Source organism: Moschus berezovskii, chromosome 8, assembly GCF_049115385.1.
Source record: "Moschus berezovskii isolate FMDL1 chromosome 8, NW_MosBer_1.0, whole genome shotgun sequence".
NCBI lineage: Eukaryota > Metazoa > Chordata > Mammalia > Artiodactyla > Moschidae > Moschus > Moschus berezovskii.
Genome location: NC_142467.1, coordinates 105178914 through 105202297, shown reverse-complemented (window position 1 = coordinate 105202297; position 23384 = coordinate 105178914). Strand labels below are relative to the sequence as shown.

Sequence of the window (23384 nt, the reverse complement as noted above, 5' to 3'; positions counted from 1 at the left end):
CCTGCCATCCAGTAAGTTAAGTCTTAAGATTATTTTCCTTTAGATCACTTCTTCCTTCTCATTCCATTATGGCAAGAACTATATCCTGGATAAACTGAAATACTGTCCTAGCTGATCTTCCTGCCTCTAGTCTACCCTCACTCTAGTCCTCTGACAATGAATACTAAGTGGATGGTCCTATGTAATTTCTTCAATTTATTGATTACTTATCAGTGGCTCTCCACTCCTGACCAAATTAAGTTCAGGCTCTCATCAACATGGACCCTGCCTGCCTTCCAGCTTTCCTACTCCCTTCCTTTATATGTGTTAACATAGAGAAAACCTTACTCAGGCCGGCCTTGTGCTTTCCTGACTCAAGCGACAGGGACCATCTTTCCTGCTCCTATCTTACCTATTAAAACCTTTCTCATTCTTTTAGTCTGGCGCAGGCAGGATTGGAGATGACAGAGGACCGGAGGTTTGAGTTCCTAAAGCAAAGAGCTCTCCCCTGTCATATAGAGATCATGATCCTTATATCAGGTAGTTAGCAAGTAAATAACATTTGTTGAATTGCTGGCATTTCTCCATTCACATTTGTTGAAACAAAATGCTGTGTTATGTCCCCACACATTCTGAAATTCACACAAATTGGAGTTTATGTAAAAATTTATTTGACCAAAATGTAGAAAAAGTGATACTATTACATATGATACAGTTGCAAGAATCAAAATGAAAAGTGTGGGTTTTATTCAATTGCACAATTTGCTAGTGTGTCTCCTGGGTAGTGTGGCGCTTAATAAATAGGAGTGAGGGGCAGAGGATTCAGATAAGCTAGAAGCAGGGTGATTTTTTTTAGTCAGAATTGTAAACTTGAGTTGGCCCCCACACTGCTGGGGAATGTGGAATGTTTCAGCTCTGAGATGTTAACTGAGAAAGCAGAAATATAACAAAATATAACAGATTTTGTGCAGCCCTGTGTACAAAATACTCCATATCCAGTTTAATCAGGAGTTTCTTGATCTTTTATTAATTTGGTTCTAAAAAAGGAATTAAAATTCTAGTTAAATCTCCAATTTGCCATTCCCTCGAGTATAGAAATGAAGTTACGCCAATTTTTTAGTTTTTACTTTACTGTCTGAGAGGGCCATTCTGCCTAATATTCGTTCACAGAAAAACAGTCTCGCTCAATTACTGATGGTTTTGAAAAAGACTGCTTCTCTGAATAGGACTGAATTCTCCAACATTCATTCCTCTGATATGGCCTCATATCAGAGCAGATACGCATGGGTCATTATTGGATTAAGACTTCAGCTCCTTAGAGAACTTTAGAGTGAAAGAAACATATAGAAGAGCACATCAAGGATCTATCCAAAACACATTTGGGCAATTATTATGACTCTTTTCTAAGCATTCTCATGCTTACTGCTCAGAGGATGTCTGTTCTGCATGGTGGAGTGCGGAAAAGAGCCGGGATGATCAGGTTAACCTCTCCATGGTTTATGACTTCCCACAGTAACCCCACCCCCCTCTTTTTTGGTCTGGATGGAAAATCCCCACCCATTTTAATGTGACGATCCCTGGCCTCCTACCACGTGACCAACAGTGGACATTCTCCAACGTTTTAAACTGACCCGTAACTAGACATCAGAATCTGTGTTTTCAAAGTGTGGGGTTGTCTATTCTCCCAGGAACCAAATGCCCTCAGTCTTAAAAGAGAGTATGTATGCTCAATATGAAATACCCTGCCTACCTTAGGAATATATGCAATTTAAGGATAAAAATAGAGCTGAAAAAACTGGTGTCATTTTGAAAAAAAGGAAGGAACAGATTAACTGGTGCTCAAAGCTTCTCTGATACAAAATATTTGGTCATGTATTCATAATTTGCTTGACATTTCCAGCAAAGCGAAGAGGCAATAACAAAAGAAACTTCTTACAAGAGAAGAGAAAGACACGGCGCTCTGGAGTTTTCTGTAGGAACAAGACTCTTCTGTTTTGGTTATATACAGTTTAGTTCGTTTAGTGTCTGATCCAGTGTCTGATGTAAGCCCACGTTCTCTTCTTTGGCCTGGGCAAGTTTTTCTGGTGAAAATTAAGAATGAGGGAAAAACAAATTAATAAGCATCTTTATTAAAAGGGGGGAAAAGTTTCTAAACTCCAGATTGCCAGAGTGAAAGAGAAGAGGAAGTACTCTGCATTTTAATTATAGCAGAACACCATGAAGTTCTAGATACTATATACCAAATCTGGGAGGTGGATAGGGTTGGAAAACGAAATACAGGGTGCTAAGTTAAATTTGAATTTCATGTAAATAAAATTTTTAATGGAAGTGTATTGCAAATGTTGCTTGAAATACACTTATGCTCAAAATTTATTCATTGCCGATCTGAAATTAAAATTTAACTGGGTGTCCTGTATTTTAATATGCTAAATCTGGCAATCCTAGAGTCAGAACACCTGGATTTAAGCCCCGTGAAGTAAATGCCACTTAACCTAAAGTCATTTAAACTTTCTAGGTCTCAGTTTCCCCATCTATCAAATGGGGGTACATTGTGTGGCAGAGGGTTATTAAGAGAAACAAATGAGAAATGCTTCAGAACTTATAAAATGCTACACAAACATAAGCTTTTAGTCTGAGATATGGATGAGTTAATACATTTTCTTTCTAGTGCTGGTTAGTCCTTGAGCTTATGGAAGGGAAATAAAATCCTGTAACCCATCTTTCCTTTGCAGCTTCTGAGAATAGCTATTTAAATTCCAGGCATAATTGTGTTACTGTTTCTACATGTCCATCTATGTGTCCACAGCAGTCAAACTCCAGGTAAATACAAAATGACTGAAATTTAAGCCAGACTTCCGATACATTGTTAAATGGCTGCGCTGATGAAACAAATAAAAAAACAAACAACCCCCCTCCCCAAACCAAACAAATCAACAAAACTCTAAGATGCCACCTAGAGCTATGCATGACAGAACCGAGAGAAAACTGGTTTGCAAGGAGTAATGGCTGATAAGGGACTAGGCCAAGACTCATTAAAATACCAGAGGAAAGCAAAATACCTCATAAAATGTGATATGATCAGCTTGGAAATATTCAGAAAGAAAACGATAGCAAATGATGGCCACCTTTCAAGTACAACCGCTGAAGCTTTCATATGATGTGATACTTTAAGAAAAAGCTAGTGACTTGTGACCCGGGAGGATTCTGTGAGAGAACAGTGAGCAGTGCCCACTGCATGCGGACCCGTTTCTTCTCAGCTACCTTATTCAGTCCTCGGGGACTCAGCTATCCCTTTACCTTTGCAGAAAAGGGCTGGACAGCTCGAATGGCACAGCTGGGGTGCAAAGCAAGGTAGCCCAACTCCAAATCCCGACCTCACTTCACCTTGCCACTTGGATTCCCTGGCACCTACTTTGTTATTAGGTCTCAGAGAAAGTAAGAGTCCCTTAAAGTGTCAATTGCCCTTGACCAGTGTGACAGCACACCCCGCCCTCCACCCACCCCACCACTCTGTCAACAGGCAGTAGAAGATCCACCATAGCCCTAATCTCTGAAGTTCCACCTAGGTGCTGAGTTAGGCAGAATGACTGGATAGGCAGGGCTGCAGTTATTTCAAAGGGTGGAGGCTACACATGTCTGGAAAAATCCCAGGAACAAATACCTGGAAAGAGCAAACAAAAAACACCCACCCCTACACCATTTAATCTTTCCAGGGTCACACTCCTGGCAATATGTCAGGGGAGTGGTTTATGCAGAAGTTCAGGGGGGAAGGCAGTTAGGAACAGAGGAAAGTTGGGGGTGGAAGGGTGTGGGTAGTTTAGTAAAGTTGTATTTTGCAGGAATGAACATAAAGAATTGTGACAAAGGTTCCCACCTGAGTAAAAAAAATTACTGGATGAGGAATAAGTTATGGTGACCAAAAATAAATGATCTACTCAGAGGTTTTCATGCCACTTTCAGGTTCAAGGGGCAATCTAGAAGATGGCTTGGACTTCAAAATGTCAGTGTTTCTGGGACAATTTGAGGTGGTGGTGGTGGTGGGGTACAGGGGAGGACTGGATAGATTATTTGAAATTTGTGGATTCTCTTGGGGAAACGGATGAGCTTTTGGTCACTAGAGGTTTTTAACACCCACACACAAACTTCATGAGCCCTCACTAAACCAAAGTTCCTGGTTATAGTTAACTATGAGGGGAGATACGTGTTGCTCAAGGAAAGTTGCTTTGGAACTCAAGAATCACCTCAATTCCTTTGTTCAGCATTCTAGAAGCTTCCATTCCCTTGCCCTGCTATGGGATGCCCTTTAATTCCTGGCAGAGTTGTTTTCTAAGGGTACAGAATAGAGGTGAGCTTCTCTGGCGAGCTGCCTCCCAGGACTGGGAGCTGAACAGGTGCTTCATGAACAAAGAATACATAGGGAACCCCAGACACCATTCTCCAAGTATAACACAGAGAAAACGAGAAAAGGACTAAGCAGACCAAAATGTCATTGCCACTGTTTGAATCCGCAGATGAAGTTCCATCCCAAGGTAGCTTCTTTTTAGAAATAAGCCTGCTGGGGTTTGCATGTTCTGCTGACTGTTAAGCTGCTCAAGAGGTTGGATGAGTCTCCATTCAAAACAATTTCTATAAGGAAAAACTGCTAGTGGCATGCGGGTACAGTTAGCTAATACATTTGAGAGCTCAGGCCAAGTTGGCTTTTGTTTTTATGTTGTCAGAAAAGAATCATATGAGCATAGTTTTCTTTTTTGAAACCAGCTCTTCATTTGAACCACTCACTTTTGGTTGCAATCACGGTCAAGGGCCTCAGGCTATGGCTCAAAGGCGGCAAGTGGAGAAGATGAAAATGAGAGGGCATGAAGATGAGGACAGCCTGTCTCTATTTCAGTCACACAGTCACAGACACGGCAGCAGAAGGCTTGAAAGATCAGACCCGGAGGCAGGAAACTGGAGCTTCGAGAAGCCCACAGGAGTGGAGGCACCACAGTGAGAAGGCAGACTTCAGTACCGCCGGGACAGAGGGTGCACCCCAGCCGCCTCTCAGAGAGGTCGTGTAGCTGAAAGCACGGTTCAGCTGCTCACTGATAGCTTTGTATGTGAGCGTCTGCGCGTACAGCTCGTCTGGAGGGCAGAGGTCCCCAAGGAGAAGTTCAGAAGAGGCACAGGGGATAGAACACGAGGGTTGGAATGGAGTGCCACACATTGAGAGGAAGGAAAAAACAGTGAGAAAATAAAGCACGAACTAGGACAAGGTTGTGCCTCACGTAAAACAAACGAGAAAACATGAGATCTATGCAGTGACTTCTAAGTGGAAGTTCTGCAGGGGTCAGCCACAATGAGACTGGAAAGAGTGGTGACTAGAAGTGGTGACAGCCTCTCCCCACCCATCTCCCATCCCAGGTTACCTGACTTTTAGTGATGTCATCTGGTCCAAAGGCCACACTTTGGGATGGGGCATTTTGCCTTATATGGAAACCTCACTTCCCAAACCAAACACTGGGACACACCGTCTGAAGAACCAGTTCTGTACCCTTTCTGGGTGGGACAGGCAGTTTGAGAGATCTGAAATTCCAGGATTCTGGAATTTCCGGGTTACTCCACGAAGAGCACAGGACAGAATTTTTTTTAAAGTCGAAACACTTCAAGCAAGTCTGGGATATGTGGGCACCAGACTCACAGACTGGAGTCTTTATTCAGGTCTCTACGGTCTCTAAATTTCCATTTTCTCATATTGTGATAAGCTTTGCGCTCTCTGAGAGAGTTTCCATAAAAAATGCAAGGCATTTAAAAAATGTGAGGCGTCTCAGAAATGAGCAAATTGAAGGAAACTCTAAAGAGCTAAAAAATCAGCCATATTTGGATCTCTGTACTTACAATATGGAGTTAATTACGCAGAAATATTTTAGTTCTGGAGAAATGGCAACCTTGGTTTGAATCTGATTTTGCACTGTCCCATCCCAGGGCTTCAGACTTCTAGATGTGACATCACTCTGCTCCCCTGACGTGGATGAAGCCCAAACCAGCCTTCCCAGATTTCCCCCGACTGTGGATGTGTTGTGTCAGGGGGAGGCAGAGCAAACACAATTAGATGGTGATTTCATACCTTCCAGGTCATCAATTGTCTTTTCCAGTTTCGCAACTGTTCTCTCTGCAAATTCGGCACGGGTCTCAGCCTAGGGCAGAAGAAAGGAGTCACCAGGACTGGTTCAAGACCAACCCCAGGAGAATCCTGAACCAGCTGGGTAGAAATCACACTCACCTCTTTCAGTTTGTCGGACAGAAGTTTAATTTCTTCTTCATATTTGTCCTCCTTTTCAGAATACTGCGGGAGAGATCAAAACACTACTTTTTAAAAAGGAGGGAGCGGGAGGAAAGCACAAGAGAATGCACATTCCCTGATCCTTGGAGAAAAGCGTGTGCCTGAAGCTATGAACCTGCCTAAGAAGCAAAGTAGAGACAGGCACCTTTCCAGGCAGATGAAATGTGTGGGAAACTCAGAGTCTGGGAGGGGATCCCTCTGGGATGGGGCTGATCTCAAGACCTGAGCTGACAACTCAAGACACATGTGTGAGGAAGATGGCGGCAGATGAATGAATGGAAACATGCCTCTCAAGGCCCTCCACAGCAGCTGGCCTAGTCTGGGTTTCCAACCCCACTTCCACCAGCTTCCCGCCACTTGCTAACCCTCTTCTGAGTATTCTCTGGTCTCCCAGTCCTTGACTGTGTCTGGGCCCTCAGGCATGCAATGTCCCATTCCTCTTTGCTGTCTGTCAGAAGGTATGTTTGTCTTTCAAGGCTTAACTCAGGTGAGTATTAGCTGACCTCTATCAACTGCCAGCTGTGTTGTTAGCACCAATCCCAGTTTACAGATTAGGAAAGAGTCACGGAAGCTAGCTAATTTGTCAAGGGTTACGTGGCTACTACCTGACCAAGCCACAACTGGGACCTGATTCTGGAGTATGAGCTCCTGGCTGGCGTCCTGCTCTATAGTCGTCCCCTCCCCCCCCGCCCAATAATTTTATTTATTTATTTTTGGCTGTGCTGGGTCTTCCGTGCTGTGAGGGCTTTCTCTAGTTGTAGTGAGCGAGGAGGGCTACTCTCTAGGTACACTGCACAGGCTTCTTACTGTGGTGACTTCTTGTGGTGCAGAGCACAGGCTCTGGGGAGCTCAGGCTTCAGGAGTTGCAGCTCCTGACTCTAGAGTGCAGGCTCAGTAGCTGTGCTGCATTAACGTAGCTGCATGTACGATCTTCCCAGATCAGGGGTCAAACTCTTGTCTCCCGCACCGGCAGGCGGATTCTTTACCACTGAGCCACCGGGGAAGCCTCTATGGTCTTTTCTAAGGTCACCCCTTTGCAACACCTTTCCCAGCTTTCCAAAGTCCCTCTGCGGAAGCCCCACCACACCCTAATTACTTTGTCAACCCTTCTACTCAACTGGACTACAAGCTCTTCAAGAGCAGAAGATCACCACAGCATCTCTCCCAATGACCAGTCTCTGGCATACCCACATTTATTCACCAACTATCCCAGCATGAAATACCCACCAGGCACCACGCTGGGGCTAATGAGACAGCTTTAAACGAGACCAATCTAGCGAGGAAGGCATACAATTAATTATAATAAATGTGATCAACCCTCATGATAGGGCAAGAAGTAGGTGGAGCTATGCAGCTGAGAAATACCTAACCTAGATGAGTAATCCGGGAGGGGTGAACAGGGGGTTGAAAAGCAGAGAGAAAAGGGGGCAGCCACCCCAGGCTGACTGGACAGAAGGTTCAAAGAAAGCACTGGAAATGACGAACATGGAATGCCTGTGAAACTGAAGTTCAGTGCAACTGGAGGGGAGCAGGAGGAGGGAGAGTGAGGAAGAGCTGAGAAAGGGGAACTCGACAGCAGGGGCTGGGAGGGGAGGAAGGAAGGTCACGGAAGGGTCTGTACATCCTTGCTAATGTAATGACTAATGCTTTCTCCTGTAATGACTGCTTTGGGTACTGTTTCAGCAACAACAACAAAAAGCCCAATTCCACCTGTGATTGCTGCTCAACCTTCTAGAAAGTATTTCTGGAGGAACCGGGGATTTGGTTGAGAGTGGCTGGGAAACTAAGATCCCACATGCTGCTTTGTATGGCCAAAATAAATAGATAAATAAGTCCACCTTTGTAGGAGGCTGAGATAAAAGCTGGCATTAAGACCCTATGAAAGAGGGAAATCTAGCCATTGGACACCCTTTTCTATAGGAGAAAGAAACCCTGGCTGCTGGGTACCAAAGCTGCTGTTGGCAAACACAGGTCAGATCGCTGATACACTGGCATGCTCCTTCGTTCCTTGGGGGAAGAAAAAAGCCCAGCAAATCACCCTCCAGTTCAAGCAAACCACCAACCTTTTCAGATGCAGCCTCTAGTGACTTCAGGTTGTTAGTGACATTCTTGAGTTCTTCTTCCAGGTCACCACATTTTCTGCCCAAAGACAAGAGAGGATTTTTGGTGTCTTATCTTTTTTGTACAAACCGCAGTCTCCTAAAAGAAGTTTTCAAAAGGAGGAATCCGCACTGCCAGAGGCCCCCAGAAGGAATGTGGGGAAAAATGTTAATGGCTTTCTCTGAGACACAGTGCTGTGTACTTGTCAAAACCCCATCGTGCCAGGCAGAGGCGCGGCAGGCCAAGGAGTATTTGGGAGGTTTGTAAAGCTCCTGGGACTTGGGCTTCCGCCAAGTCTGAGGCAACAGGGACTTGTGAAATCCACGATTGATGAGGCTGACTCCGGAAGGTGTTTAAGAATGAGATGCAGTGCAGGAGGCTGGGAGATGGCAATCCGAGTTTACACCGGACACGCCAGGAAGCAGGCCTGGAATGGATTTTGGAAACCAGATCTCTCTCAGCACTGAAGGAATGCTCTGGGGAGCTTGATTCCTCACCCGAGTCTGAGGGGAGAGGCTTTTGGGGTTTTGTGGTGGCACGGGGGCCGGGGGGGGAGCTTGTGGGGACTCTGGTCAAGCTTCTCACCTTTCCTCGCCACGAAGAATGTGTCCTAGCCAAAAAGTGACATCAAGAACAAGGCATTTAGACACAGACATGGAGGCCTGCCCTCGGTGTTCCCTTAAGAAGGCAGTGTTCCCTGAGGATTCCTCTCTGGGAAAACGGGACTTCGGGGCTTCTCGGCTACTGCCTGACACTTGTATTTCCCAATACCTTTGTAGCAAGAGTCAACACGTGGGCGGGACTTCCCAGGGCGGTGAGAACAAATAGTCGCCTGTCACTGTTTGTCAGCCAGGGAGGCAAAGAGGAGGGACTGACGGATGAGTCCCAGACACCCATCCACTTGACCAGAGGTCCTGGTCGGTATCCATTCCCAACATAACTTATTCCCTCCCAGCTTCCCTACCAACCCCCATCCACCATGTCCAGAGCTGAGCTGGGCACCACCCAACCCCGCTCTGCCACTCACAGTTCGGACACCTCGGCACGCTCCTCTGCCCTCTCTAGCTCACCCTCCAGGATGACCAACTTACGAGCTACCTGCAGAAACAGGAAGGACCAATTAAGATACCCCTAAGAGCCGCATTTAATAGGATACCCCACCCCCGCCCGGTGCAAACAGCAAGGTCACGTCCAGCAACCTTGGGGCTTTCTGCTGCTGCTCCAACTCTAATTTCCAAACCTAAACTCTCTCCTGTGGGCCCCAGGAAAGGGAAGGAAGAGACGGGGCCATGGGGGCAGGCAGAAGGAGCAACTGCACTTTCGTGGTCTGAAGACCCACGGCGGGGGACCGCAATTCCCTATTTTAGCCTAACGCCCAGCTGGAGGACAAAAAAAGGGATCTGATCACTTGGTTTCCCCTTTAAGCCTAAGTCCCCACTTGTCTGAATGTCACAGAATTTCCCAGGCCTTCTGGCATCGTGGAAGATACGGTTTCCTAGCCAAGTGGCTGTCTTCGGAGAAAAACAGATGTGGATGCAGAAGGACAGCTGAGCTGACCAAGAGTTTCCTTTAGGCGGCCCCAGGGCTTTCCCTATCACAGGTCCATTTCCTCCCTGCTTCCTGCTCCTGCCATCCACCAGCCCCACTCCCCACCACTCACCTCCTCGTATTTGCGGTCGGCCTCCTCAGCGATGTGCTTGGCCTCTTTAAGCTGCATCTCCTGAATCTCCATCTTCTCCTCATCTTTCATGGCGCGGTTTTCTATCACCTTCATCCCTCTGCGAGGAGCAGAACTTGTCATTGCCTCCAAACACACATCACTACCTCTTTGCACACCTCCAGGCACCTGCTCATCTAAACACTTCACCGACACCTACCAAGAACCACACTCCAAAAAGGAGACTAGAGCTGCTCACACTCACGTGCATCTTTGCTGAATGCCAGGCACCATTTTTAAATGTCACAACCCCCGTTCCAAGAAATAGGTACAGTATCCCCATTTCACAGACGAAGAAACTGAGGCATAGAGGAGCTAAATAACTTGCTCGAGGTCACACAGCCAGAAAGAGGCAGAGCTGGGATTCAAACCCCAGTGATGTGGCTCCAGAGTCCACACTCCTATGGTCTCTCACTAACTAGTAACAAGGGGGACTTGTACGCCAACAGTTAACAGGATCCGATCGAAGGTCTGGGCTGGCCTGGCCGTGGGAATGATGAATTCTGCTGCACTGGGGTGGGGAGTCGGGTAGGGAGGGTGTGTTTGTATGTCACAAGGGGCTTCCCAGAAAAGAGTCCACAGGTGAACAAGGAGAGGAAAGGTATTCTTTAGTGACAGAGAGAGCTATACAAGAAAGCCCCAGAGAATGGATAAAGAACATGTGGTACATACACACAATGGAATATTACTCAGCCTTTAAAAAGAATGAAATAATGCCGTTGGCAGCAAGATGGATGGACCTAGCGGTTGGCATATTCAGTGAAGTAAGTCAGACAGACGTGAAAGTCGCTCAGTCGTATCTGACTCTTTGCAACCCCATGGACTATACATACAGTCCATGGAATTCTCCAGGCCAGAATACTAGAGCGGGTAGCCTTTCCCTTCTCCAGGGGGTCTTCCCAATCCAGGGATCGAACCCAGGTCTCACGTTGCAGGTGGATTCTTCACCAGCTGAGTCACAAGGGAAGCCCAAGTCAGACAGAAAAGGAGAAATATTGTGTGACACTCTTTATATATGGAATCTCAAAAGAAGTGATACAAATGCACTTACAAAACAGAAAGAGACTCACAGATTCATAAAACAAACTTATGGTGCTGGGGGGAAGGGATAGTTTGGGAGTCTGCGATGGACATGCACACACTGTTAGATTTTAAGTGGATTACTAACAAGGACCTTTTGTATAGCACAGGGAACTCTGCTCCAGGTCATGTGGTAGCCTGGAAAGGAGGGGGGTTTGGGGGGAAAATGGATTCATATATATGTAGGGCTGAGTCCCTTTGCTATCCACCTGAAACTATCACAACATTGTTAATTGGCTATACCCCAATACAAATTAAAAAGTTCAAAAACAGAGAAGCCCCAGAGGAATGAAAGAATATGGCAGGGAAGTCAGGGTGGTTGCACCACAGGCCGCTTGAATGACAGGCTAAGGGTTTTTCACTGAGGGAACAGGGAACCACAGGAAGGTTTCAAAGACAAGTGTAAATGGAAAACAGAATGATGGCTGGGACTTCAGTGGGAAGACCAGGGAAGAGGCAGACGCCCACAAAGTGACGGGTGAGGAAGGCCTGAACTGAAGTGGATACGTCCACAAGGGGAAGGACGGTGTCCTGGGAAGAGCTGGAAGTGCCCTACGACTTCTGACCATGAAACGGAGCTCACTGTGGCCTGCACCGTGTGGAGTGGACGTGGTGAACTCAGATATCTCCAGAGTAGAGGCCAACCCAGGATGACGTATCAGTGTGTATCGGGCCTGCCCACAGCAGAGGACCATTATTATACTTCCAGTAAACACTTCCATTCGGACTGTCACTGCCGTTCTCAGCTAACGATCAAAACACTCTCCAGGCCTGTACTGGGCTTTCCAGGTGGCACAGCGGTAAAGAATCTGCCTGTCAATGCAGGAGGTGCAAGAGATTTGGGTTTGATCCCTGGGTTGGGAAGATCCCCTAGTGTAGGAAACGGCAACCTGCACCAGTATTCTTGCCTGAAAAATTCTAGGGAAAGAGAAGCCTGGCGGGTTACACAGTCCATGGGGTCACACAGAGTTGGCCACAACTGAGCATGCATGCCTGTACCAGGCCCCGAGATCAACAAGCTTGGAAAATCCTCTGCAGTCAAGGAGAGATCAAAGGGACTAGCTCAAGGCCCCATAGTAAATGGCAGTGGAAGGACTTAAATCTAGATTCTTCAGCTCCCGAGTATAGAATTGTTTCCACCTAAACAGTAGTCTCTAACAAGGGTGCTGTCAAAGGCTACTGGTAACATGAGACCAACAAGCGAGGGGCCTTTTGACTTGGGGAGGCGCGAGAAGTGAGTGAGATCCTGGCCAGGCCGGTCTGACAGTGAACAAGGGAAGCACCTAGCTGAGGCCCCTGGCACAGCCGTGAGCAACTTGTGACTGGATCTTTCATCCTTCCACGTGGCTGCCCTGAACTACTGCCCTCTCACTCCATGAAGTGGCTGAAGCAGAGCCCCCACTGCGATCTGTGCCCTCCATAAGGGCTAATCCACTGTACGGCAAAGAAACTTCCCACTTAGGCAACTCAAAAAGTCAGCCTCCCAGATTCTCCAGTTGGTTTAGCCCCTCCCGTGTAAGAGTGCGACAGAACCATCAGGAATGGATCCTTGGGAGAAGAGTTTCTACCAGAGAACTAGGGTGCGTGTGTGCCAAGTTGCTTGGGTCATGGCCAACTCTTTGCAATCCCATGGACTGTAGCCCGCCAGGCTCCTCTGTCCATGGGATTCTCCAGGCAAGAATCCTGGAGTGGGTTGCCATGCTCTCTTCCAGGGGATCTTCCTGACCCAGGGATTGAATCTGCATCTGTTGCATTGGGAGGCAAGTTCTAGCGCCACCTGGGAAACTTGAAAACTATGGTGGATGAGTCCAGTGAGATTTCTGGTGTGATGCTGTGGCAGATACGTGAGGACCACCAGCCCAGCCCGCACCACCACCACACAGGAATCCACTGACCGTCACACAGAGATAGTCTGGAATTACTCAATCTGCCCGTAGTTCTCCAGAGCCCGCACCAAGGCGAGCTGCTTGAGAGGACACAGCACCCTGCTGGAGGCAGCAGGAGGATGCCCTGGAGGCAAGAAGTGCTATCAGTTGCAAATACATTAATCGGAGTGGTTTGTGCACGTCCCTGACACACAGGTGTCCAGTGACCTAAGGCGTGAAGCACTGCTAATAATCATTCATGCAGACAGCCCATTCCCAGGTTTCATCCCCCGCTTTCTCATATCACCCTGGGAACCGGGTCTTGAGAATGCTGATAACCAGATGCACAGTGACTTTCAGAGAGAACAGGAGACACAGCGCTCTGCAAACTGACTGCCAACGACAGTCACAGCTACAGTCTCCCATCTGCCCATTTGCTGCCTTCCTGTCTGGTGGTAGTCGTCCTTCGTGACCGCAGCGTCAGACGCCTCCACACACAGCAGGACGGTTTACAAGGTCTTGTTGCCCATTTGTATGTACGTGACACACGTGTGTCCCTGGGATCTCACTGACTCTCACCCCAGCTCCGGGAGGTTGGCAGGATGGCACGACCCCAATCTCCCAGAAGGAAACGCTCACGCCACTGGGTTCAGTGCGTTCTTACCTCTCACTCTCATCTGCAGCCTTTTCTGCCTCCTCCAGCTTCTGCAGGGCTGTGGCCAGTCGTTCCTGAGCCCTGTCCAACTCCTCCTCAACAAGCTGGATACGTCGATTGAGAGCTGCCACATCTCCTTCGGCCTGGGGAGGTCAGAGGTGGAACCAGGTTAAGAAGGAAATAGGTCAGCCAGCCTTCCACTCACACAGCGCCCTTTTCTCCAGCTAACATGCTTCCCCTGCCAAAGCCCACCCAGGAATCCAGGCGGTAAGGAATTCCGACTGTTTCTTCTGGACAATGTGAATTTTCCATATGATCTTTTCTGCCAAATGTCAGTGAACACTCCCCACAATAGGACAGGTTGTCAAGTCATTACGGGCTTCCCTGGTGTGGCACTAGTGGTAAAGAATCCATCTGCCAATGCAGAAGACGCAAGAGATGTGGGTTCAATCCTGGGTCAGGGAGATCCCGTGGAGGAGGAAATGGCAACCCGCTCCAGTATTCTTGCCTGGAGAATCCCCACGGACAGAGGAGCCTGGCGGGCTCCAGTCCACGGGGTTGCAAAGAATTGAACACGAGTGAGCACAACAGCTCAAGTCAATACAGCACAGAGAGAGAAGTAAGCTGGATCTTCCAAGAGGATGGTGCTGGCCTCTCCATGGGGCTTCTAGAGAGCAAGGCCACCAATCAACCGGCTCACCCTGTCATACAAGGTCTGCTCCTAGCCACCTAAATGTTAAGACAAATGCAAGACTCTGGACGCCTCACTTATACGTTGACCGTACAGTTGGGGCAGCGGGGGGTGTGGGTGTTGAGTGGGGGCAGCCCGGTTGGAACTCCACCCTTAATCAAGGCTGGCTGAGAGATGTTGGGACACAATGATATAAGAAAGCAAAGAAAATTTGGTTACAGGCACGGAGAGATGGCGGAACGGTTTTACTGGCTTTTCACCTACAAGGAAGGTAATAAATACGTTGGCATGCATAAGAGCAAGAATTCAAGGATCAAAACGTACTGGTCAGAATCCTTGCTCCGCCAGTGTTCAGCCATGTGGCACTGAGCAGGCAGCCTCCCTGCGTGCTTTGAGGCTATCCCAGGGCCTGTTTCCTTCATACCTTTCTGGGGACTGTAATGCAAGGGTGTGGCATTGCAGCTGGCATGTGGGAAGTCCTGCAAAGGGCAGCTCTTGCTGCCATGATTTCTCCCCCATTTAATCCTTGTGGATCTCACCCATTTTACAGTTGGAAAAACTGAGAGATGCAGGAGCGGTGAAACAGTCTTTTTCAGTGTCCCAGAGCTGGCAGGGAACAGCTGGCCCAGGGTTCTTCCCTTGCCAAATCTACACGCTTGAGTCCTGTGGGGGCTTTGAGGCCTCACACTTAGGAATATTGAGAACTGGTTGAAACGGGGCCCAACCGACGGGAAAAGTATAAAGTCACCCTGGCTTCTTCAGACCAAGGCAAATAAGGAATCTCCGAACGGGGGAGGGCTGTAAAAAATTAGTGGAGTAACAGAATGAGGCCAGAGTTGCTGAAAAACACAGACTCAGGAAACTCTTCTCAGCTCCACTATCCTAACTGCAGAGGGAGAGGAAATTCCCACAGGTGTTTCTGATCACAGCTTCCTCCGGAATACCAGTTTGGAGAATCTATTTAAACCACTGATGAGCTATTTTAAGAAATGTCACCCACTCCTTCCAAAGAGTGGGTGCTTTTTATTCTTCTTAAAATTAGATGAATCTTCACTCCTTCAGAAACTGGGGCAGGAATGGGCTCCTCCCCTCAACGTTTTTTTAGTACACTCACAAAATTGTGTAACCAACACCAGCATCTAATTCCAAAAGTTGTCACCCCAGAAAGAAACCTCACACCCATCAGTAGTCAAGGCACTGATTTTTCAGATCACGCGGTGGTGCCTGATTCACGAGTAGGTTTTGTTTCTTTTAAAAGAGCCCCTCCTTTTATGGAGGATTCTGAATCCTGACAACCATGCTTTTGGCACATTTTCAACTATCTCGAACGGAAATAGTTCTGAGATACATTCTTCTATGTATAGATATACATATATATGAATTCTTGAAAAACTGCTAGTCACTGCTAGTCATTTTGGGCTCCACCCCTTCCTGCAATCAAAGCTTCTACACTCTACAAAGGCTTTTCCTTATAAGGTAAAAGAGGCTTGCTAGATACATGTGGCAAAGCAACAGGAAGATGTCGGTTAATCACACAAAAATCTAAACCAGCTGTCGGGAGGCAGACCCAGAAGTCTGCCACACGCCGGCTCTTGGCTTTCTCTACAAGAGACTGAAAAAGGTCTCCCCTCCCCCCTGGGCTTCATTCCTTCTGCCCAGGAACCTTCTTGAGGCTTTCTCCCCTTTTCCTGACCAAGAGAAGCACGCTTTGAAAAGTGAACTTTTCAAGAAGTTCGAAACTTTTCCAAAAACATCTTTCCTCCCAACTGGATGGTCCCACTCCAGAGTCTTGGCTCGAAGTTGAGGGCCATTTTTAAGCAGGAGTAATTGTCCTCCAGTGAGATGGCTTGGGATGAGATCAGAGGGAGGGTTATGCCGGTTACGTGTGTGAAAGACGCCAAACCAGCTACTGTTGGGAGGCTTACACACAGGTTTCTGAGGGCTCTCCACGCCAAGGCGGCCCTTGCAGGATTAAAGGCTTTGACTCCAGCCAGCACAAAGTCTTTGTGGGGTGGGGGGCGGTTCTTACCCAGATCTGTCGATCCACATAGCAGTGCCCTCTGCCTGGGCATCTTTTCCACTTGTGGGGTCCCCACCCTGAGTCTCAACACTCCAGCTTTCCGAGACCCTGGGCCTCCACACTCTTCCCCCAACTTTCTTTCTGAGTCTTTGCAGACTCTTGTCCCAGCAAACTCTTACTTATTCTGTAAGACTGCTCAGCCTCCATATTGAAGCCTTTCCCACTGGCTGGTTCTTTCTGTCATGCTCCCAGTTAAAAGAACACAAACCCCTGCCACCCCCATGGTAATCAGCCTTGTCTGACTCCCCGTGCCCCCACTAGGTGTGAGCCCCTCTACGGGTAGAATGTGGGGAGAAAAGCGCATGAATAGAGGACCTACTATCTGCCAGGCAGAGAGGTTTTCCTCCACAGTCTCTCCCAGCAATCCTACGGCGGGGGTGGGGGGCGGCATTACTGTCACCCCGACTTTGGAGACACGCTCCTCCTAGGAGTCAAGTACCCAGTGGGATGGGATGGGATTGGAACACAGATCACTCACCAGTCCCAGAGGTGGCCACCACCTGTCCCGTCCCAAGGGGTCATCAAGGGACGGAGCGAGGGCGGTGAGCCCCTCCGCCCCCATTCATCCCCAGGCCTCGCATTTTGCAGCGGCCGCACACAAAACGACCGTGCGTCGAGAGCCCCGAGCTAACTTTCCAAGGGGCTTCGCGAGCCAGGCAGGGTCCCGCGGCCCCCGTTCCCGCAGCGGACCAGCTGGGGAGGGAAAGGCGGGCGGCTCGGGAACTGAACTTCCGCCCCCCGCCTGGAGCAGACACGTCGCCGCCGCGCCCCTGGGAGCAGCTGGGAAAGTTGGGCAGGAACCGGGAAGCCCTGGAGGTGGCGAGAAAGTGCGGCGCCCCCACCCCACCCCCACCCCCAGTATCGGCCGGTCCAACCCCAGACAATGGCAGCTCAACGTTTTCACTCTCACTTCCCGCTCCTAGGTGGAGCCGCAGCTGCCCGCCCTCCCCCGCCCGGACCCGGGCGCCGGCGGCGGCGACTCGCAAGGCAGCAGGCTGCCCCCTACCTCCACTCCCCACTCCGGGATCGCGCACCCCGCCCTTACATCCCCGCCAGTTCCCGCTCCACCAGCCCCGCCCGACCCGGATGCGGCGCCCCCTCCCCCGTCCCAGGCCAGGGAAGGAGAATGGCGGTGGAGGATGGGGTCTCTGCAGCCGGTCCGCGATCCGGAGCGCTGGGGCCCGAGGGTGCGAAAGTGGGATCAGGACGGGGCGACAGCGGCTGGCGGGCGGGGAGCGCGAGAAGCGGGTGGCACCGGGAAAAGGGAAGGAAGGGGGGTGGCGGCGGGGCCGGGGGTGCGGGAGCCCGGGCGCGCGGGGCCAGGGCGCGGGCTCTCACTTTCTCGCGCCGCTCGCGCTCGCCGTCCAGCTCGCGCTGCAGGCCCTGCGCGCGGTCCTCCGCCTCATCCGCTTGCTGCTGCAGGGCCTGGATCTTGCGTTTCACCGCCTCCAGGGAGTTGAGGCCAGCCATGGCGCGGAGGCGCGGGCAGCGGCGGGCGCTCGGTTCGGCTCGGCTCCGGCAAGAGCTGCAGCAGCCGCGCCCCGGCCCCCGAGCCTTTGCCTGCGCCGGGGCCGCCCCCGTCTCTCCCCGCCCCCGGCCCGGCCGCCGTCGGGGCGATGAGGTCACCCGGCCGGGCAGCCGACGTCAGCACCGCTGGGGGAGGGCCTGACGTCGGCACCGCTGGCCGCAGCTGCTGGAAAGTGCCCCTTTTCGGGACTTATTTGGAGAAAGCGCCGGGAGGCACCGCCTTCTCCTCTTCCTCCTCCTCTTCCTCGAGCGCTTCCCGCCCGCCCGGCCCCCGGGCTCCTGCCCGGCCCGGCCCGGCCCGGCCGCGGGCGCCCCCGTTACTGGACACGTACATCCGAGGCTTTCTTCTCTGTCAGCTCCAGCTTCTCCTGCGCGTCTTTCAGGTTCTCGGAGTATTTGTCCAGCTCATCCTCAGTCCCCTTAAGCTTCTTCTGGAGGTGGGTCAGTTCCTCCTCCACCTGGGGACAGATCGGGGGACGCATCAGCCTGGGGGGCCCGGTCCTCGCGGTGCCGGGGCGCCCCCCACACTCACAAGAATTCCTGCTCTGTGAAACAGGAAGAACAATGTTCTGCCCCACTCACTAAATGCACCACTCATACCATTAATGTGGCTTTCACATCCTTCCCTTGTCCTGGGACCAGCTGTGTTTATCTTTTTTGGGGGTCCCCCAGTACTCTTGCAGAATCTATCACAGCTTTTGGGCAACAAGTCCTGACACGTTTTCTAGAAACTCGGGTTCAATTTTGCAGCCTTCCCGGTGGGGTCTTATACTCTGGCCTGGACCATCCCCCTTACCCTCAACCTTCCTTCCCAACATTGGCAGCCAGAGAAGCTGCTTAAGTCTATGTTGACCCGACCTCTGGCGAGAACCTGCCATGGCTCCCTATTGCCCAAAAGAGTGAAAAAAACGGAAGTGTTAGTTGCTCAGTCGTGTCCCACTCTTTGTGACCCCATGAACTGTAGCCCACCAGGCTCCTCTGTCCATGTGGTTTGCTTGACCGCTAGGCTAGGCTGTGCCCATGGCCCAGCAAGCCCTCCTATTGGCCTCCCCACCCAGGTCCCTCCCCTGGGTGGTCTGCGCTGTTGCTGGGGGGGGGGAAGGGGGGGCCCTAGTCCCTGTCCCACCCTCTGGCCCCACCCTGACCCCTGGGACAGGGGTACGCCTCTGTGTTTGGCTCTGTCTCCCTTAGGCATTTCCCCGATGGCTCAGCTGGGAAAGAATCCACCTGCAGTCCAGGAGACCCAGGAGATGTGGGTTCAATCCCTGGGTTGGAAAATCCCCTGGAGGAGGAAATTCTCCAGTATTCTTGCCTGGAGAATCCCCTGGACAGAGAAACCTGGCGGCTACAGTTCAAACGGTTGCAAAGAGTTGGATTCAACTGAGTGACTAAGCACAGCACCCCCTGGGACAGGGGCCCTTTGTGAAACAGGCCTGGGGCTTAGGTCACCCTGGGCTCCAGTATCGCCCAGCACAGAACTGGGCTCAATGTTCACCACGGAATCCCGGGGGAGGTTTGCAGAATGAATCAATGACACAACTGCAAGTCCCTCAGTGGTTGGAGCCAGGTCTGAAAAAATAAGTAAAGCTGACACAGGTCGGGTTCCTGTCCCTCTGAACTGCACACACACAAAGCACCTAGGATGTGTGGTGTCTCACTGGGGAGGCTGAGGCTCACACTGGCTCTCCAAGGTCTCCCTCAAGTCACTTCCTTCTTGGAGCCTCAGTTTCTCTGCCTGTAAAATGGCCAGGAAGGTCGCGGACAGCAGACCATAGTCCCTGCAGATGGGGCTTTTGGGCTGGGCTGAGGCAGGATGTGGAGTCAAAGGCCAGTTGGGGCGGATGTCACTGCCCTGCGAGGGGCGTGGGCAGGAAGCAGGCCAGGGAGGCCTGGCCCATTCCCATACTGTGCAGAGAGGGCTTGGAATGGGGGCTTTGCTGCAGGATCCCTGAGGGTCAGGCTGGCCCAAGACCCATGCTCTCTGGCCTTCTGAAGCATAATGCACTCTGAATAAGCTTAGCCTTTCATGATCTCCTGCCTTTGTTCCCAGGCAGAATGGGCTATCTGCTCTATGCAGCTCAGGCTTCTGCTTTGCACCTCTGGAATCTTACGTACCCTTTATCAGAAGGCATCATTTGCCCCCATTCCTCAGATGAGAACACTGAGGGAGCTCAGTGAGAGAGGGGCAGCAATGTGCCCTAGTTACAGAGTTAGATGATCTGGCCTGGATGTGAGCACAAGTCCATGGGGTAGCAAAGAGTTGGACATGACTGAGCACGCATGCATGTGCCACCCTAGTAGACAGCTTTGGGCAAAAAAAAAAGAACAGAATGAAAATCCAGTTGGAGATCAGAGACCCTATCCCTGCCTCCTTGGCCGTGCAGCGGGTGGGATGTTTTGAGGAACCTCCCCTTTTGGACTTGTGGCTGCCCTGGGGCTTCCCTCGTGGGTCAGAGGTAAAAAATACTCCTGCAATTCAGGCGATTCGGGTTTGATCCCTGGGTTGGGAAGATCCCCTGGAGAAGAAAATGACAACCCACTCCAGTATTCTTGCCCGGGAAATCCCATGGACAGAGGAGCCTGGCGGGCTATAGTCCATGAGGTCATAAAAGAGTCATACAAGACTGAGCAACTGAACAACAACGGCTTTGGTAGAACATGTTATATCAGTCACTCACACCTTAGTACGAATTAGAGCCATTAAGTTGCTTTTATCTGAATCCCTGGCTAAAGCCCTCATGCTGAACGCTTAGTTGCTCAGTCAGGTCCAACTCTTTGCAACCCAATGGAATGTAGCCCGCCAGGGTCCTCCGTCCATGGGGATTCTCCAAGCAAGAATATTGGAGTGGGTTGCCATGCCCTGCCTCAAAGCCTAAGTGCTAAATGATGGATGGAGGCCGCAGCCCAGAGCCAGCACAGGATGGGCGTTTGTGTTTGCCAGGGAGGGAGGAGGGTTTGTGGCAGGGAGCACTGAGGGTGGGGCTGTCCTGTGCGGATATGTTACGGCACACTTAGGGTAGCTCTGGGACACTGGGGGATGGGGAGGCCCAAAGGGGAAGTAGGGTGGGGTAGGAAAGAATCCTGAGTTTATGGAGCGCTCACACTGTGCCGGGTACCACGCCAAGGGCTCCACCTGCCTAGTCACCTCTAGTCCTCCCGCGGTGGTAAGGGAAGCAACACTGTCACTTCCTCATTTCACACATGTAGCCACAGAGGCACAGAGAAGGGAAGGTGGCTTCCCTGGTGGCCCAGCAGTAAGGAATCTGCCTGTGATGCAGGAAACCTGGGTTCGAGCCCTGGGTTGGGAAGACCCCCTGGAGGAAGGCATGGCAACCCATTTCAGTATTCTTGCCTGGAGAAGCCCATGGACAGAGGAGCCTGGCGGCTACTGTCCATAGGGTCACAAAGAGTCACATACCACTGAGGTGACTTAGTATGCAGCAAGCATGCCTGATGCCTGAACTGTGAACACGGCCAATCTGAGCTCAGAGTCTGCACTTTTACCTGTTGAGATGGCCTGGCGCCCAGGATGGGCAGGGCTAGGCACTTGGTGTCATCATCCTGGGTGTCTCCTGGGGCTTATTGGAGGCCCTGAAGCTCCCCAGGGCCTGGCAGTTGACCCCAGGTGGGGCCGGCTACTGTGGGAGGGATCAAGACCCTCTTCCCTCCTCTTATTGGCTGCTCTGACCACCCAGACCCAGACAGCTGACTCTGGTTCTCTGCCCCAAGCCAAGATCCTGGGACTGTCCAGCCCAGCCCCCTTCCATTGGTTCTCTGATGGATCCCTGTTGTCCGGGCCCCCTGGGAATCTTGTCCCCAAAGCTCTGAGTCCAGGGCCTCTGCCTGCCAGAGGCACCCTCACCTTCCCCTGCCAGGCTCACAGCAAGGGCACCCTCAGAGACACACTGAGGTTCTCAAGTTCACCCTCAAATCTCTACCCACCCCAGTCCCCAAACCCTCATCAGCCAGTCACAGCTGCCCCACCACCCACCCATACCCTGGGCTATACTTCCCAACCTGTCACCCACACTCACACACAGATACCCCAGCAGAAACACAGCCATGCAACAGGTGCATACATACCCTGACAAACACTCGCACCCATGCCAACCCAAATGCAGTCACCGCAACACACACACGCTCACCCTGACACACATAATTTCATCCATATCATGTCAGCATTTGTACAACACACAGCTAGTCTCTTCCCCTGTTGGTAAAACCCACGGCAATACCACCATCAACACATGCTCAGACTCACAATCACATCCATACTTTTTCACACCCACTGTCAACAGTTACACACTCAGGCCTTCCTCGGCATGCATATTCTCAGTCACCTTCAGGTCTCCACACAGCCAGAACACACACAACACATGTAGACACACCAATGCTCAGACACACACAAATACCTTTCACATACACCCAGCAGCCCTAAACCACCCCTTCTACCACACTCCGCACGGTGATCCCCTCACCCCAAAACACCTCCTCAGACTCTCATCTTCGTGCACGCACACACAAGCCACCCGCACAAATGCCCCTCCCTTTCTTGCACGCTTTCCCACTCTCTGACTCACGTTGCTTCCAGGGGCCTTGCTGGAAGTGGGTGCAGTTGGTCCCCTCTCTCCCAGCCCTGGGACCCCTCCAGGGAAGACAATAGTCCCCTTACTCTCTCTCAGCCAGAGCATCACCCCCTGTCTCAGCCTGGGTCTCTCAAGTCCTGAGGTTTCCTGAGAGTCCCACCCTCTGCCCCAGAACCTCACCAGCTCAGAGAGGGTGCTGGGCAGCCCGGCGCGGCCCAGCGGAGCTACATCACCTGCTTGCACTTCTCCTCGGCAGCTTTCTTATCCGACTCCGCCTGCTCGGCCCGGTCGATGGCATTCTCCTTGTCCAGCTTCAGCATCTGCATCTTCTTCTTGATGGCCTCCATGGCTGGCTGGTGGGGGGCCGTGGGCACAGAGGGGACTGTGGCGGGGGCTGAGGCAGTTGTGGCGTCAAGTGAGCAGCCAGGGCGGCGGAGAGGCCCTTATAGGCTCCCGGGGTGCGCCGCCCTGCTGCGGGGCGAGTCTTGGAGGAGGCCCAAATGCAGGCCGCCTGGGCCAGCCGCCACTTGCTTGCTTGCTCAGGAGGACTTGGCCAGCTCACCGGTCTCCCCGCAGCCCTGGCCTTATTTGGGCCTAGGATTTTCTCAAAGGGGAAAAAAAAAAGCCAGACCCATTTCCATTTTTAACCTGGTGATACAGGTCCCGCGTGGGCAAGTGGGCACAGCACTGGCCCAGGAGGATGAGGCTGGCCTGCGGACCGGCCTCGGTTTCCCCCTCTGTGGTTGGGTGGGCTGAAGAAGGCTGGTGGGTGGGTGAGAGTAGGA

The 23384-nt window shown here is 51.1% G+C and overlaps 1 protein-coding gene across 3 annotated transcripts; it reads right to left on the bottom strand.

The window, feature by feature from the left end:
- Nucleotides 1–627: 627 nt before the first annotated feature.
- TPM4 (tropomyosin 4) lies at nt 628–23003 on the bottom strand. Of its 3 annotated transcripts, XM_055429093.2 has the most exons (9): nt 22833–23003; nt 18346–18471; nt 13725–13858; nt 10059–10176; nt 9426–9496; nt 8362–8437; nt 6239–6301; nt 6083–6152; nt 628–2060 (listed from the first exon to the last, which is right to left on the bottom strand). In XM_055429093.2, the coding sequence occupies exons 1-9, from the start codon at nt 22944–22946 to the stop codon at nt 1978–1980; spliced, it is 855 nt and encodes a 284-aa protein (XP_055285068.1). In that variant the 5' UTR covers nt 22947–23003; the 3' UTR covers nt 628–1977. The 3 variants fall into 3 exon arrangements, with proteins under 3 accessions (XP_055285068.1, XP_055285071.1, XP_055285070.1); XM_055429096.2 differs by lacking the exon at nt 18346–18471 and having other exon boundaries at nt 22833–23000; XM_055429095.2 differs by lacking the exons at nt 18346–18471; nt 22833–23003 and adding an exon at nt 17825–18076.
- Between the last annotated feature and the right edge of the window lie 381 nt (nt 23004–23384).